The sequence below is a fragment of the Moschus berezovskii genome, chromosome 8, assembly GCF_049115385.1.
Source record: "Moschus berezovskii isolate FMDL1 chromosome 8, NW_MosBer_1.0, whole genome shotgun sequence".
Taxonomy (NCBI): Eukaryota; Metazoa; Chordata; class Mammalia; order Artiodactyla; family Moschidae; genus Moschus; species Moschus berezovskii.
Genome location: NC_142467.1, coordinates 110,464,413 through 110,481,633, shown reverse-complemented (window position 1 = coordinate 110,481,633; position 17,221 = coordinate 110,464,413). Strand labels below are relative to the sequence as shown.

Here is a 17,221-nt window from a genome sequence, read left to right as displayed (position 1 = left end):
AGGATGTGCCTGAGGAAAACATCTGCCTTGCCTTGAATGAGTTAACATAGTTCAGGGAAAAGTATACAGGAGCAGGCGCCTTCATGGGCCTGCTGAGGAGAGGCCAGCAGGAAGGGCAAGGTGGAGGAGTGAATGCCCCGACCTGCTTGTCCTGATCCAGCCTCTGAACCAGCCTCGAGAGAGAGGTGGGGCTGGGTAAGGAGGAAGACGCAAGACGCGTGCCCTCAGGGTGTGGCTACGCGCTCAGCATCACTCATGAATGGGTCCTGAAGCCTTCTCCTGGTCAATGCATCTAGGTCCACTCAGACTCAGAAGCCAGGACTGAGGTTTCTAAGCATAACTTCTGTGCCCAAGCTAAAAACTGTAAGGCTTGAGAGGAGGTGCTAGTTGCTACAAGGGAAGAAGCAGGCATAAAAAAGAATGAAATGATGGCAGCTTGCAGAAACACGGATGGGCCTAGAGACTGTCATATCAAGTCAAGGAAATCAGACAGAGAAACACAAATATCACATGACATTGTTCATACATGGAAACTGAGAAACGGGCACACATGAACTTAAACACAAAACGGAAAAAGAGTTACAGATGTAGGACACAAACTTGCGGTTTCCGGGGTGAAAGGGGGAGGGAAGGGCTGAACTGGAGGACTCAGACTAGCACACGCACACTGCCGCGTATGAGACGGTCACCTAACAAGGGCTGGCTCCACAGCACAGGAGCTCGACTCAGTACCATGCAACGGTCTGTATGGGAAAGGAGTCTACAGGGTGGATGCGTGCATTTATACAGCTAACTCACTTTGCTGTACACCTGAAACTGACATTATAAACCAACTACACTTCAATAAAAATGATTTTAAAAACCCTAAAACTAAAACAACAACAACAAAAAACAAAGCATGCCACCTCATCTGGGAGAACAAACAGTGAATCTGCTTGTTCTAAAATCAACTACGGTCTCTTTGAGTGCCTCGACATGCCAAGTGCCAGGCAAGGCACGTTGATATGGTATTAACCTAATTTAATCTATACAATACTATCGTAAGGTATGAATTACCACGCAATTTGGAAATGAGGAAAGTGAGGCCCAAAGGCCCACTGCATCCCCAGAGGAATCTGAGTGCTTCAGTTCTAAATGCGATGGAGCCTCTCCTGTGATGCTCATTTCTGAATGTCTGCCCCCTCTCACAAACCTGAGCTCCTCTCCTGAAAGCTGTTCTGGTCATGGCCCTGAGAAGAGTGTAGGAAGTCTACCGTGAGCCTTAAGCTGGAGTCCTTACTAACAGGTGCGCTCTGTAACTCCTTCTGGCCGTGACCTGCCCCACACCACGGGGCGGCCGTCCTCCGGCCCCTCTCACAGCCCCTCCTTCCCAGTGAGAGCTGGGGGGGGGGCGCCCGAGAGGCCAGGGACCGCTACCTGTGGGCGCGCACCCCTCTCCTGCTAGCGGGAGACAAGGTGTGTCCACCAAGCAGATGGCCGGGCAGCGGGCAGCAAGCCTTCTTCCTCGGCCTCAGCCCTCCTTCTTCCTGTCCTCTCATTCTCTCTCTTCCTAGTGAGAAAGCAGAGAAAGACCACACTGTGGGGAGACTGGTTCCATGCTCCTGCGAGGCCGAAACACCAAAAGGGCAGGCAAGGGTATGTCCACCCCATGACAGAGCCTGCACCTTCCGGACAGCACTACATCACAGGACAGGGGGTAAAAGAAGCACGGAACAGCACGTTCATAAGAGGACCTGCACCTTCTCCTACTGGACCACTGTGACGTGATGAAACCTACGTCACTGAGAACTGGCTCATGATCAGCTGCACTGACTCATGGGAGCCCTGGCCAGGGCAGAACATAGACATTCTGAGGATGTGAAATTCTGAGAATGTCTGTCCTGTGTGTAGCTCCACCCAAGGCTAGCATTTCCCATTCCTGCCAGTGAGCAGCTCTGGCCAGATATACCAACCATACCATTTCTCTTAGCCTTGGGGTCATTCTGGTTTAAGCATTTCAGGAAGTTACAAACCTCTTCTTGAAGCTTTGAATTAGTCTTTTCCAAGCCATCTATCTTGGTTTGAAGATCCCCAACTGTGCAGCTGTAAAACAGAAACTATTAAGTAAATGTGAACTTATGAAGGCTGTCTTCCCGATTTGTAAACAATGAGAATAGAGATTTCCGGATTTCCTGTATGAAATGGAGAGTCAAAGGGTTTCCAATTAACTCATAGATGAGGATTCTAAATATAAATGTATATTAATTGAAAAGTTTTCGATGTTTTCTTCCCCAAATATGCTACCCATTTGTTTTTTAGCCAACTGGAAAGAAAACAAGAGATTCTCCCAACACAATAGATGGGAACCAAAATGCCCTGGCAGTCATACATCTAAAGTAATATTCATAACAAGATATTGGTACTTTTGGGTAGTAGGGTCAAAGTTGATTTTTAAGCCTTTTCTATACTGTGTCCCATTTTTCACATACTCTTTAAGTGGCGTGCTCTACTTTCCTACTGCAAAATACACACAAAGCTAGTGCAGACCTCATAAACAACAACAGCAACAATGGTAACAGGAGGAATTTCCTTTTTGGACGATGTACCAGGATCTCTTTTGGTCTAAGCATTGTAAATGCATCAACTTATGTAATTCTCCCCACATTCTGTGAGGCAACTTTTATTGTTAATCTGTATTACAGATGAGAAAACCATAACTTTACATTGAAAAACTCACTAAGTTCACACCCCTATGAACCCAGGAAGTCTGGCTCTAGAACTTGCACTTTTAGGCCACGGACCCTACTACCAACAACTGATGTTTTTTTGCGATTGAAGAGGGGTACCAAGAAACAAATCTTTCATGGCTAGTGAACCAAGGTTCAAGAATTGGGTGGGAGAAAGATAAAAATACAAATTGACACAAAATGAAAAAGGCAACAAAACAAAAGATATGGAAGGATTACAAGTTTAAAGAGTACGGCATTTTCAATTCTGTATGGAAAAACAGTGGAAACAGTGTCAGACTTCGTTTTTTTGGGCTCCAAAATCACTGCAGATGCTGATTGCAGCCATGAAATTAAAAGACGCTTGCTCCTTGGAAGGAAAGTTATGACCAACCTTGATAGTATATTAAAAAGCAGAGACATTACTTTGCCAACCAAGGTCCGTCTAGTCAAGGCAATGGTTTTTCCCGTGGTCATGTATGGATGTGAGAGTTGGACTGTGAAGAAGGCTGATCGCCGAAGAATCGATGCTTTTGAACTGTGGTGTTGGAGAAGACTCTTGAGAGTCCCTTATACTGCAAGGAGATCCAACCAGTCCATTCTAGAGGAGATCAATCCTGGATGTTCATTGGAGGGACTGATGCTAAAGCTGAAACTGCAATACTTTGGCCACCTCATGCGACGAGTTGACTCACTGGAAAAGACTCTGATGCTGGGAAAGGTTGGGGGCGGGAGGAGAAGGGGACGACGGAGAATGAGATGGCTGGATGGCATCACCGACTCGATGGACATGAGTTTGAGTGAACTCCGGGAGTTGGTGATGGACAGGGAGGCCTGGCGTGCTGTGATTCATGGGGTCGCGGAGAGTCGGACACGACTGAGCGACTGAACTGAACTGAACTGACTATATAACTCACAAAGTATCAATAAAATTGCTATTTTTTCCTTAGAAAACATAAATTTCCAAACATAAATCCTAGAACAAATCTTAGAAAACATATTCTTAGAAAACATAAATTACCAAAAAAGATATATCCTCAAGAGGAGAATATCCTCACTGGAGAAGGGAATGGCAAACCACTTCAGTATTTTTGCCTTGAGAACCCCATGAACAGTATGAAAAGGCAAAAAGATAGGACACTGAAAGATGAACTCCCTAGATTGGTAGGTGCCCAATATGCTACTGGAGATCAGTGGAGAAATAACTCCAGAAAGAATGAAGGGATGGAGCCAAAGAAAAAACAACACTTAGTTGTGGATGGGACTGGTGATAGAAGCAAGGTTCGATGCTGTGTAAAGAGCAATATTGCATAGGAACCTGGAATGTTAGGTCCATGAATCAAGGCAAATTGGAAGTGGTCAAACAGGAGATGACAAGTCTGAACATCGACATTCTAGGAATCAGCGAACTAAGATGGACTGGGCTTCCCTGGTGGCTCAGAGGTTAAAGTATCTGCCTCCAATGCGGGAGACCCGGGTTCGATCCCTGGGTCGGGAAGATCCCCTGGAGAAGGAAACGGTAACCCACTCCAGTATTCTTGCCTGGAGAATCCCATGGATGGAGAAGCCTGGTAGTCTACAGTCCACGGGGTCGAAAAGAGTCGGACACGACTGAGTGACGGAACGGAACGGAAGATGGACTGGAATAGGTGAATTTAACTCAGATGACCATTATATCTACTACTGTGGGCAGGAATCCCTTAGAAGAAATTGAGTAGCCATCATAGTCAACAAAAGAGTCCGAAATGCAGTACTTGGATGCGATCTCAAAAACGACAGAATGATCTCTGTTCGTTTTCAAGGCAAAACTTTCAATATCACAGTAATCCAAGTATATGCCCTGACCAGTAATGCTGAAGAAGCTGAAGTTGAACAGTTCTATGAAGACCTATAAGATCTTCTAGAACTAACACCCAAAAGAGATGTCCTTTTCATTATAGGGGACTGAAATGCAAAAGTAGGAAGTCAAGAAACACCTGGAGTAACAGGTGAATTTGGCCTTGGAGCACGGAATGAAGCAGGGCAAAGGCTAATAGAGTTCTGCCAAGAATATGCACTGGTCATAGCAAACACCCTCTTCAAACAACACAAGAGAAGACTCTACACATGGACATCACCAGATGGTCAACACTGAAATCAGATTGATTATATTCTTTGCAGGCAAAGATGGAGAAACTCTAAGTTTTGCTTGTCAGCAAAACAAGATCGGGAGCTGACTGGCTCCTGTCATGAACTCCTTATTGCCAAATTCAGACTGAAATTGAAGAAAGTGGAGAAAACCACTAGACCATTCAGGTATGACCTCAATCAAATCCCTTATGATTATACAGTGGAAGTGAGAAATAGATTTAAGGGACTAGATCTGATAGACAGAGTGCCTGATGAACTCTGGACGGAGGTTCGTGACATTGTACAGGAGACAGGGACCAAGACCATCCCCATGGAAAAGAAATGCAAAAAAGCAAAATGGCTGTCTGAGGAGGCCTTACAAATAGCTGTGAAAAGAAGAGAAGCGAAAAGCAAAGGAGAAAAGTAAAGATATAAGCACCTGAATGCAGCGTTCCAAAGAAGAGCAAGGAGAGATAAGAAAGCCTTCCTCAGTGATCAATGCAAAGAAATAGAGGAAAACAACCCAGATCTCGTCAAGAAAATTAGAGATACCAAGGGAACATTTCATGCAAAGATGGGCTCAATAAAGGACAGAAATGGTAGGGACCTAACAGAAGCAGAAGATATTAAGAAGAGATGGCAAGAATACACAGAACTGTATAAAAAAGATCTTCATGACCCAGATAATCATGATGGTGTGATCACTCACCTAGAGCCAGACATCCTGGAATGTGAAGTCAAGTGGGCCTTAGGAAGCATCACTATGAACAAAGCTAGCAGAGGTAATGGAATTCCAGTTGAGCTATTTCAAATCTTGAAAGATGATGCTGTGAAAGTGCTGCACTCAATATGCCAGCAAATTTGGAAAACTCAGCAGTGGTCACAGGACTGGAAAAGGTCAGTTTTCATTCCAATCCCAAAGAAAGGCAATGCCAAAGAATGTTCAAACTACTGCACAATTGTACTCATCTCACACGCTAGCAAAGTAATGCTCAAAATTCTCCAAGCCAGGCTTCAGCAATACGTGAACCGTGAACTTCCAGATGTTCAAGCTGGTTTTAGAAAAGGCAGAGGAGCTAGAGATCAAATTGCCAACATCCAATGGATCTTGACTGTGTGGATCACAATAAACTGTGGAAAATTCTGAAAGAGATGCGAATACCAGACCACCTGACCTGCCTCTTGAGAAACTTGTATGCCGGTCAGGAAGCAACAGTTAGAACTGGACATGGAACAACAGGCTGGTTCCAAATAGGAAAAGGAGTAAGTCAAGGCTGTATATTGCCACCCTGCTTATTTATCATGAGAAATGCTGGGCTGGAAGAAGCACAAGCTGGAATCAAGACTGCAGGGAGAAATATCAATAACCTCAGATATGTAGATGACACACCACCCTATGGCAGAAAGTGAAGAAAAACTAAAGAGCCTCTTGATGAAAGTGAAAGAAGAGAGTGAAAAAGTTGGCTTAAAGTTCAACATTCAGAAAACTAAGATCATGGAATCCGATCCCATCACTTCATGTCAAATAGATGGGGAAACAGTGGAAACAGTGGCTAACTTTATTTTTCTGGGCTCCGAAATCACTGCAGACGCTGACTGCAGCCATGAAATTAAAAGACGCTTACTCCTTGGAAGGAAAGTTATGACCAACCTAGATAGCATATTGAAAAGTGGAGACATTACTTTGTCAACAAAGGTCTGTCTAGTCAAGGCTATGGTTTTTCCAGTGGTTATGTATGGATGTGAGAGCTGGACTATAAAGAAAGCTGAGCACTAAAGAATTGATGCTTTTGAACTGTGGTGCTGGAGAAGACTCTTGAGAGTCCCTTGGACTGCAAGGAGATCCAATCAGTCCATCCTAAAGGAAATCAGTCCTGGGTGTTCACTGGTAGGACTGATGCTGAAGCTGAAACTCCGATACTTTGGCTACCTGATGCGAAGAAATGACACATTCGAAAAGACCCTGATGCTGGGAAAGATTGAGGGAAGTAGGAGAAGGGGATGACAGAGGATGAGATGGTTGGATGGCATCACCAACTCAATGGACATGGGTTTGTGCGTACTCTGGGAGCTGGTGATGGACAGGGAAGCCTGGCGTTGCGGTTCATGGGGTCGCAAAGAGTTGGACACGACTGAGTGACTGAACTGAACTGAACAAGAGGAGAAAAGCTAGATGAACTAACAACCAAGGAAAGACTGAAAAACAGGCAAAGTATTGCCTCTATACAGGCTTGGAGCTTTAAATTTTCAAGGAGCTCATGAACTGGAAGGTGTTTTCATGCACAGAAATAAGGCAAAGCTTTCTAATTCATTTTCTGAGGCTGTATAACCTTGAGACCATGCCAGAAGGAAAACTATGGAACAATTACATTAGATTAAGGCTTAAGAGAATGACTAAATCATTAAAGCTATGATCAAGTAGCTTATCCCTGTGGAAAAAATACATTAGTAAACTGTATCATGTCATAGATTAAGGGATAAAAGTCAAGATTAACTTAATGAATGCTAAAAGGCATTTGATAAAATTCAACATCTGTTTCTTACAAAAGTTCTCAATAAACTAGGAATGCATTAAGAATCTCTCTCTCAAAACAATAGTCAGCATCATATGTCAGAGAGCTCAGAAAGGCGCTTCCTTAGGTATGTTCTAAAGAATACATCAGATCTTTTGCCTGTTTCATTGGCTTGGGGGTCACAGAGGCTGCTCCCACAGAGCACTGCTAATGTGTACAGCAAATTTTCTAAAGGGGTGGAGGGTTCAGAGAGAGAATTATATGTCCCGACAATGTTCTCCATCTCCAGTGGATGGAGAATCTCCATCCACTCCCCTCAACACCTGCAACAACTAGTGCTTCATGACATACAGGAGCAGCTTTCCAATTAAAAAGAAAGCTCAAGGTAAAGATACCTGCTTCCAAAAAAAAGAAAAGAAAAAAAACACTTGCTATTAAATCTCTAATGAACTGCTTTCAAAGGTCTAACCCAGTGGTTTTCAACTCCTTTTCCTGCTCAGCACACTGGAGGGATGTGTGCTGATTCCCAGCAGCAACAGTGCTTTCCAGGCAGTGATTTCCAACCAAGTTGCAGTAGGCTGAGGGGTGGAGAGTCAGGTTTCATTCATTACTCTCTAAGTTGCATAACTACATAGAACAAAGGACCAAAGGATTCCTCAAAGCTCTTTACCAAGAAATCATACTTCTATAACCTGTACACGTGAGCACTGAATGACAATCTTTACTCCTCATTAGGGAAAACGTTAGTTATAAATATATGGCAACTCAAAAAAGTCCCACGAGGCAATTATTGGGCACTGAGAATGAACACTGGAAAAAGAAGGGAGTCCTACCTTAAGTGCCGGTTAAGTTCTTCCACATAATTTTTTTGATCAAGGACATCTGTGATTCTTTCATGCCTTTAAAAAAGAGCATAAAAATAGAGAAATTCTTTTGTTGCAATGACTATTTAAAAAATGCATTTAGTTACTTGGCTGCATTTGGTCTTTCTGATACAGCATATGGGCTCTCCAGTTGTGGCACGTGGGCTTAGTTGGTTCCTGACATGTGGGATCTTAGTTCCCTGAGCAAGGATCGAACCTGTGTCCCCTGCATTATAAGATGGATTATTTCTACCACTGGGACACCAGGGAAGTCCCAAGGAACTCCTTTTACTCAGGGTTAATACTCTGTACTTGTCCCCCAACCTTCCAATTACATTGTAGGAGTACCAATGTCATTAATGCCATCAGGAAACCAAGAGACAGTCAGAGTGTAGTAGCGTCTACATGGTCCTGGGTGAACCAGCATGACTGGCTGGGCAGATGTGGAACACACTGGAAATGCTGCCCGGAAAGGATCCTCCCTACAGATGCTCCTCCCACTTCATCCCTAGCATTTGAGAATGCCACCAGGATGCAAGGTGGAAACACCAAAATCCATACGCAAATGGCTCCCGAGGTAAGAGACGAAGCAGCCCTTGGTATACTGAAGGAATAGAAGTTGGCTCATAAAAGAAGATCACAAGACTCTTCAAAACACAAAGCTGATTAGTCTGGGTTTGAAAAAAAAAAAAAAAAAAGACATTGGGAATTTCTTGTTGGTCCAGTGGTTAGGACTCTGTACTTTCAATGGCAAGGGGGTGGGTTCAATCCCTGGTTAGGAAACTAAGATCCCAAAATCCACGCAGTGTGACAAACAAAACAAAAACAAAAAACTTCATATATATATTCATATATATAAAGAAGACTTTAACATTTTAAAGTTAGCCTCCCCCCACTAATTTCCTTACATACATATGTACCTAAATGAGATTATTCAACCCACACTCATGCCACAGATGCTGGATTTATTTTTTTAACCTTTCTGCCCTCACATAGCTTTCCCGGGTGACACATAGTGACAGCTTGTTGAGTAGCCTCTGTGTATATAATCATAATATCTATCTATATTTTTATATATGCAATTAAAATATAAAAGAGATTTGGAGGGTTTAAAAAAATAGAATATATATACTTCTCAGTATTATACTTTTCTCATTCAATAATACCTGTGGAAATCCCTCTAAATCTACTCTGCTGCTGCTCTACACTAGGTAAAAGTTGCTTTTTCTCATGTCTGTATAATATACCACAGTGTGGAATATTTTGGATGTTTCACAATTCATTCAATTACAGATGTCCCTAAGTATCCACAGGGGACGGGTTCCAAAACCTCTGTGGATATCAAAACCTGCAACTGCTCAAGTCTCTCATACAAATGGCATAGCACTGCTGACCCTCTATAACAGAGGGTTCAACATCTGCAGGCATGAAAGGCTGACTGCATTCCCTTAAAGGTGGATAATCAGCTCATTTCCAGTTCTTTTCGACATTAAGAACATATTTTTAATTCCAAGTGAGCAAATCTTAGTACTCTGGGTGCATAAAGCACGCCTTCCTTGGTAAGGTGCACTGCCAGGACACTGAGGCCAGAAGAGTCCTCAATACGAAGATGTGTGAAGGACAGTAATGGATGCTTCTGCTGGAACATTCAAATGCAGCCCGAGGGTTCACAGTGAAACTCCCTGCCACACCTGTGTTCAGGTCCATGTGCCTCTCTGGAAGTGATCCATGTACATGGAAGAATACAGATAAATACAAGTGTATGTCTTTGTTATAACATCAACTTTAGCATCAACTTTATACACATTGTTTGCTTTTTATTCTTTTCTCTTTTTTCAGGGTAACGTCTTTTAATGCTTTTGTTAACAAGGATGAGGTAGAGTTGCATGCGGCATGAAAAGACATCCAAGACACACCGTGATCAGAGCAAGTCTAGTGGCAACTTAAATATGTAACAATGCTTCTCCATTTCCATCCAAACAATCCAGAAAGCAAATTACACTACCAACAAATACGCATCTGCAAGGCATTAAAAAAAGACTTGGAAGGAGTCACGGATGAGTAGCGTCCTCTGAAGGAGGCGGGGAGCAGGACTGAGGCAGAGACTGGGGGATAGTGTGAACGGGGAAATTGCCCTTGTACTCTCTATTCGTCCTCAGTCTAACTCCTTAAACAACGGGAACAGTAACATCTTACCACTGTAATTAAAAACAGCTAAATAAAAACTAGAATTTCAAACAACGCAAAAACAAAAGTAGCATTCTTTGTCAGCAGTTACATGAAAGGATGCTCAACATCACTAATCATCAGGAAATGCAAAACAAAACTGCAGTATGGTAACACCTCATACCTGTTAGAATGGTTATCACTGAAAAGACAAAAAGTGTTGGCCAGGAAACAGAGAAAAGAGAATCCTTGTGCAGTGTTAGTGGGAATGTAAATTAGTGCAGCCACTACGGAAAACGGTATGGCAGTTTCTCAAACAATTAAAAATAGAACTACTAAATGATTCAGCAATTCCACTTCTGGGTATTTACCCAAATAAAGTGAAAACTAACATGAATACATATATGCACCCCCATATTCACAGCAGCATTACTTACAATAGCCAAGATATAGCAACAACCTTCCTGATACTCAGTTGGTAAAGAATCTGCCTGCAGTGCAGAAGACCCCGGTTTGATTCCTGGGTTGGGAATATCCACTGGAGAAGGGATAGGCTACCCACTCCAGTATTCTCGCCTGGAGAATTCCATGGACTATTGCCTGGAGAATTCCATGGACTATATTTTCCATGGGGTTGCAAGGAGTCGGACAGAACTGAGCAACTTTTACTTCACTCCTTTATAGCAAAAACCTAAGTGTCCATCAATAGATGAATGAAGAAAACGCAGTATATTTATATAATAAAATATTATTCATCCATAAAAAATACTCCTACCATTTCTGACAACATGAGTGGATTTGAGGGCATTATGCTAAGCGAAATAAGTAAAACAATAAAAGACAAGTACCTTATAATCTTATTTATATGTGCAATCTAAAACAAACACACACAGAACCAAGCTCACAAATACAGGGACTGGTGGTGGTTGCCAGAGGCTGGGGAGTCGGGGAGAAGGTGGATGGGGCCATAAGGTACAAACTTCCAGTTATAAAATATAGGAGGCTTAGTGATGCGATGTGCAGCATGATGACTACAGTTAATAGCGCTTTATATGTATAGTTAATGTATATAATTAAATATAGTTAGTGACTACAGTTAATACTAAAACTGCATATTTGAAATTTGCTAAGACAGTAGATCCTAAAAGCTCTTGTCACAAGAAAAAAATTACTTTGTAACTATGTTAAGGTAATGGATGTACACTAGATGTACTGTGGTGATCACTTTACAATATATACAAATATCAGATCATTATGTTGTACACCTGAAAATAATGTTATATGTCAATTACACCTCAGTTTTTAAAAAAATAGCATTCTTTGCTAGAATTTCATTAAAATCATGAACAGCAGCATACAATGCAGAACTCACTCTTTGCCGCCATCTAGATCCTGTGCATCTTTAATGTAGAGAGAAAAATCGATCACTCCAACCTGATTGAAAGAAAAGGCACCAGTTTAAAATGAAAGATAACTTCCCCACTTTCCACAAACCTTACTATCTTTAAAATTCATGGTGTTTATACGCCTAAATCCTTCCTAAACAGTCAGTTAGAAGGATGAGCTTAAAATAGCAATAAAGCAAACAAACCGAAAGAAAAATAACCCCATCATCTTCTAGAAGAAAAACTTACTAAAAATAAAAATTCAAGAGAATATTCTGAAGTTTTACCACTTATTAATGATTAGTTTTTCTGTCTTTATTCAACAATCAAATTGTTGACAAAGATCAACAAAGTTCTTTGGGTACAAAGTAATAAAAAAAAAAGAGACCTGGATCTTTAAAGTGGTGACCTCAACTGATAACTCTGACTCCTTCTTTCCCAAGTTGGGATGAAAAGGTCCAGTCAGTATTTCAGGGAAAATTCTCTGCTATAGGGAACTAGGCAGGGTCCAAGATCCCTTAACATTTCAAAGTTAGATGCTTTGTCCAGAAATAAAGCACTTGAGAGAGAGTGAATGAGAGCCCTAGCCTGCCACCACTGACTCCAGTGAAAGTGAAGCCATTCCTTTGAAATACAGGATAATTGGGTCCATCAATACAGAAATATTTAAATCAATCACATTATAGCCATATTGCAGAACCCTCTGCAACCATAACAAAGAACACAGGGAATGAAAATGTAATGAAATGAAGAAAGCTCCAGGATAAAATTTTAAGTCAAAGAATACTATGTACAGCATTAACTCCTTATAGTAACCCCACTTATGTTAAAAGCCAAAGCTGTATGTGACATCTTTTGCAACTTCTCTGTTGCGCCTCCCACCAATCTCCATTCCCAACCCTTGAACCTGGGCGGCCTTACTGTCTTAATGAGCAGAAAGCAGCAGGAAGGGGGCTGTGACTTTTCAGCTAGGTCAACAAGGCAGTACACACTTCGTCCTGGCTCTTTCCCTTGGGCACATGCCTCTGAAGTTCTGAGCTTCTACGGGAAAAGTCTGGCTACCTTGAGGCACCATGCTGGAGACCATGTGGAGAGACCAGAGGCAGATAGAGATGCCCAGGAAACCCCTGCTGCTCCAGCACCCGCTCACTGACCTCAACTCAGAGGGCAGTGACAGCACATGCCTTCAGCCATTCCGGTCCTAGCCACCAACTGCCTATAATCACAGGTGTGCCTCAGAATCAACTTGCTGAGCTCAGCTAACCATCAACTATGAGTGACTGGTATTTTTAATGTGACTGTTAATTTGTTACACTGCAATAGAAAGCCAGAAAAGATTTAGTCAAAAACAAAAAACTATGAATACATAGATGCATAGAGAAAGTAGTCCCTCAAGTTTTCACATTACCTGTGGGGAGAAAAGTGGGACTGAAGGGGAGGAGAAAAGGGAAGCTTAATTTTCACTTCTCACTTTACATGTTTCTATAATTGCTTAATGTTTTTCAACAAGTACGCACTTCTTCTATAATACAAAAAGTTAAAAAAATATACATTTGCCTGGAAAAAAGGAAACAATAGGAAGAATGAGAAAGAATTAATACCCAAAGTAGAAATTAATGGACTAGAAGACAGAGACAGTCCTCCTCCCAAAGCAGAATGATGAGCAAAGAGCAAGACCTGGGTTTCGAGCGCAGCACAGCAAACACTGTCACGTGAGCGGCAGTGTAATCTGCAGATGTGAGATTTCAAAAAGCCGCAGAAAATACTCTCAGGAAACTAGCAGAGGAGAGCTGAGTGAAATAAACGATTTCTGGAAAAATATAAATGGCTAGAGGTTTTTATAAGGCTTAGGAAACCAATAAATTGACCAAAGTTATGCAAAAAATAAGTGGTCGAAGTATGCAGATCATAAAGAGCTGAAATGGTTATACCAGCAAGTTTTAACATTTAAAGAAAAATAATTCTTGCTATAACAAACTTTTGTAGAAAATAAGCACGAAAAGAATATCCAGCTTATTTTATGAGGTTATACAATCCTGACACTGAAAAGTTACAAAGACAGTATAGAGAAGGAAGATTCAGACAAATGTCACTTGTAAGTGGAAACACAAAATTCCCAAATAAACCACAGACATTAAGTCTAGGAGTACACTAAAAGTATATGTATGGTGACCAAGTAAGATTTATTTTAAGAATGCAGGAGTAATATACAATAGGAAGCCCAAGAATTAATTCAATTATAATTATGCGCTAAAAATGGATATGACATCTCAATAGATGCCAGAAAGTGTTGGATAGCATTCAATATTCATTTTTAAAAAATTAATTAATTTATTTTAATTGGAGGCTAATTCCTTTACAATATTGAGGTGGTTTTGTCATAGGGTTTGGGACGGGGGCACACATGTACACCTGTGGCTCATACATGCCAATATTAATTTTTGAATAAAAATGCAAAGTTAGAAGAGAACAGCACTTTCTAAACATGAGAAAAGAGGATCTCTCAGATAGCAACAGCAAATACTCAAGCTTCATAGTGACATGTTAGAGGCATTATGTTGACGATAAGAATAGGCCAGGGGCTCAATCACACATATAATTTAATAAAAATCCCAGACAAATTTTTATTTTGGAATCGGACAAAATAAACGATGTTCAAGGTCATCTGGCAGAATGGAAAATGGACAGCCTCAACTAAATCTGAAAATGTGGCATAACAAAGTAGGTAGGAGGTGAACAGCCAGAGCATAAAACACACTATATGGCTTTGGTAGTTAAAAGACTATGTTACTAGCATAGAAATAAAAAGATCCAGAGACTAAACAGAGAGTCTACAAATAAGCCTCTGAGTATAATGGATATTTCAACACATGATAAAGGTGGAATTTCTACTAATTTTAAATTAGTAGGCAAAATAATAATATTTGATACATGATATTGAAAAAACTGGTTTACTACTGTACTTATATAAGAGTTCTGGATTCCACTTCATATTATGTCAAAAAGAATGACAAGCAGACTATTTAAGTGTAAAATACATACATGTGATTTAAAAATTAATTTTTAGATGTGGAAGGACCTTCTAGGCACAATAGTTTAGAAGGTATAGAGGAAAAGTCCATTAAATATGACTGCACAGAAAAGAAAAAAAAGGTCTATAGGGAAAACAAACCCTGAGAGAGCAGAAAAAAATTTTTATAACAAATATTCTGACAAACGGTAAATATCCTTATCTATAATAAAGGAGTGGAAAAGATGGAATATTCAAAAAAATGGGCAAAGGTTATGAATAGGTGAACCACCAATGGCTTGTTTAATGTTTGTAATACAAAATGAAAAAACCTTGTACAATATTTATAATAAAACATGAAAAAAAAAAATTCCATCATCCTAGTTCTCAAAAACACAAATTTGAGATGAAGAGTTTTTTCTGTCTGACTGAAAAAGACCAAGAACGCTCACATGCTTTCACAACACTCATGCAGAACTTGTGCAGTCTGATGCAGCAATCTCAAAACTTATCCTGAGAAAATAAAATGACAAGACTAAAAATATATATATCCCAAAATGTAACACTGAATCAGCTGTTTCTGTGTAACAGGACAATATGTGATACTTTGTTTCTTTTAAAAAAAACTTCTTTATATTTTAAAAAAAATACTCAACAGGCCAAAACAAGAAAACTACTGGGGAAAAAAAAAGCTGATCTGGTCATGGAGGGATTGGGGAAGCTTTAGATTCATGTCCAAACATGTAGTGGGAAGAAGGCGGGGAAGTGGCCCAGCCCCAGTTCCTGACGCCCTGAAGCAGGGTGGAGGTTAGGACGGGGCAGAGTGTCTGGATTTACAGCCTCCACCACCTCAAGCTTAGGCCTCAGCCCTGGCTACTGGCTCCCGTGCAGGAGGGAAAGCCCATCACAAGAAGGCTGTCTCCAGCAAGGGGCACTCCGTACCTCATGGCCTGAAAATTCCTGCTCCGTTTTACCATCTGACTTTCCAATCTCTCCTGAGGCTGTTTTCCCATTCCTCGTGCAGACTTGTCTGCCCCAGACTTCCTGACTTACCTGCTTCATGTTTCCGCATCCCCCCTTCATGATTCGGATGGTCGCTAGCTTCAGCTTTCTCAGTCTCTGGCCTGACCATTTCAGTGTACTGCCTAAAAACCTCCAATGGTTCCCAAAGTTCCAGGGACAAAAGCTGAAGCCTCTAACATGGCACCGATGATGTAACACCTGGGCCGGCCTCCACCTCCACCTCACTCCCTGAGCAGGCTGTGTCCTAGCCATGGAGAACTATTTCCTGCTCCCAGACATGCCATGCTCTCTGTGTGTGCCTTTGCGCCTTTGCCTGCACTATTTTTCGCTCTTCCCCCAAGACTTTTGCCAGCTGTTTCAGTTTTGGTCCAGCACAGCACCCTGCACGGCCCTTTGCCAGATACTCCCTGCCCTCTGCCCCTTCCTGCATACGTCTGCAGATCCAATGTAAAATCCCTGGCCCAAATAAGACATTTGATCTAGAGTCGAAATTCCCATCTTACCTGAGAATCCAAGTCTTCTCCTTTTAAGCAGAGGTTGGCATCAAGCACATTGAGTCCCACTAGCAGACCAACAATCACTGCCCCTTCTTCCTCCATCATTAATGCCTCAGGCTCATAGAACTCACTGAAAGAGATGGATAGGACAGGAACACCTTCACCACCCTTCTACTGGACCTATCCTGCCTTTTCACCTCTTAGCTTGTGGCCTGGCTTGCCAGTTTCACCAGGAGCTGGAGGCTGCCTTGTGTGCATCCCCTTCTGCCTTTTATTCCCTCTCTCACTTTAAGTTCTGTGATGTCTCCTCTGGCCTCTCCTCTCTTCAGGGGCTTAGAATGGACCCCTCCCACCTCTGGTCTAAGGTTAACTCCTCTGGTTGGACCCTGGGCCCCAGCTCTTCTTGTTAGGCCCCTGTGCTCCTAAACGCCACTCTGTCCCTCTTGTCCACCTGGCTGCTTCTTTTGTCTTCCTACGAGAACTACTTCTACACTTACATTCACGTCAACATGAAGCGCGATCCTGTGATCCCCACCCCCCGACCCAGAACAACACTCTTCCTTCTCCCCTGCATCCCGGGGAACACTGCCTGCTTTGATTCCTTCCCTCCCAGTCCCCCTGGCCACGTGTATTGAGGCTCCATCCGTCACTGCTCTGGTCACCAGTGGTTAGCTAATATACAAGCATGTGTGTGAGTGCCTAAGAACTTGTTATCCTCAGAATTAGTTGTTTATTTACTTATTTATTATCGTTTTATTTTTGGCAGTGAGCCATGTGGGATCTTAGTTCCCAGACCAGGGACGGAAGCTGTGCCCTCTATAGTGGAAGTGCGAAGTCTTCACCACTGGACCACGAGGGCAGTCCCAGAACTAGTTGTTTAGAACAAAATCCGTACCTCAAAGTTATTCAGTATAACAGTCAGAGAAGAGTACAAGGTATGTAAATTATCT

General features: G+C 41.9%; 1 protein-coding gene across 1 annotated transcript in view; it reads right to left on the bottom strand.

The window, feature by feature from the left end:
• Positions 1–17,221, bottom strand: part of RUFY1 (RUN and FYVE domain containing 1) — a 71,307-nt gene that overhangs the window by 30,975 nt on the left and 23,111 nt on the right. Inside the window, exons 5-8 of the mRNA XM_055431217.2 lie at positions 16,278–16,401; positions 11,729–11,790; positions 8,161–8,226; positions 2,013–2,082 (exon numbers count right to left, since the gene is read on the bottom strand). Of these exons, the coding sequence (XP_055287192.1) occupies positions 2,013–2,082; positions 8,161–8,226; positions 11,729–11,790; positions 16,278–16,401 (322 nt within the window). The remainder of the gene's footprint in view (positions 1–2,012; positions 2,083–8,160; positions 8,227–11,728; positions 11,791–16,277; positions 16,402–17,221) is intronic.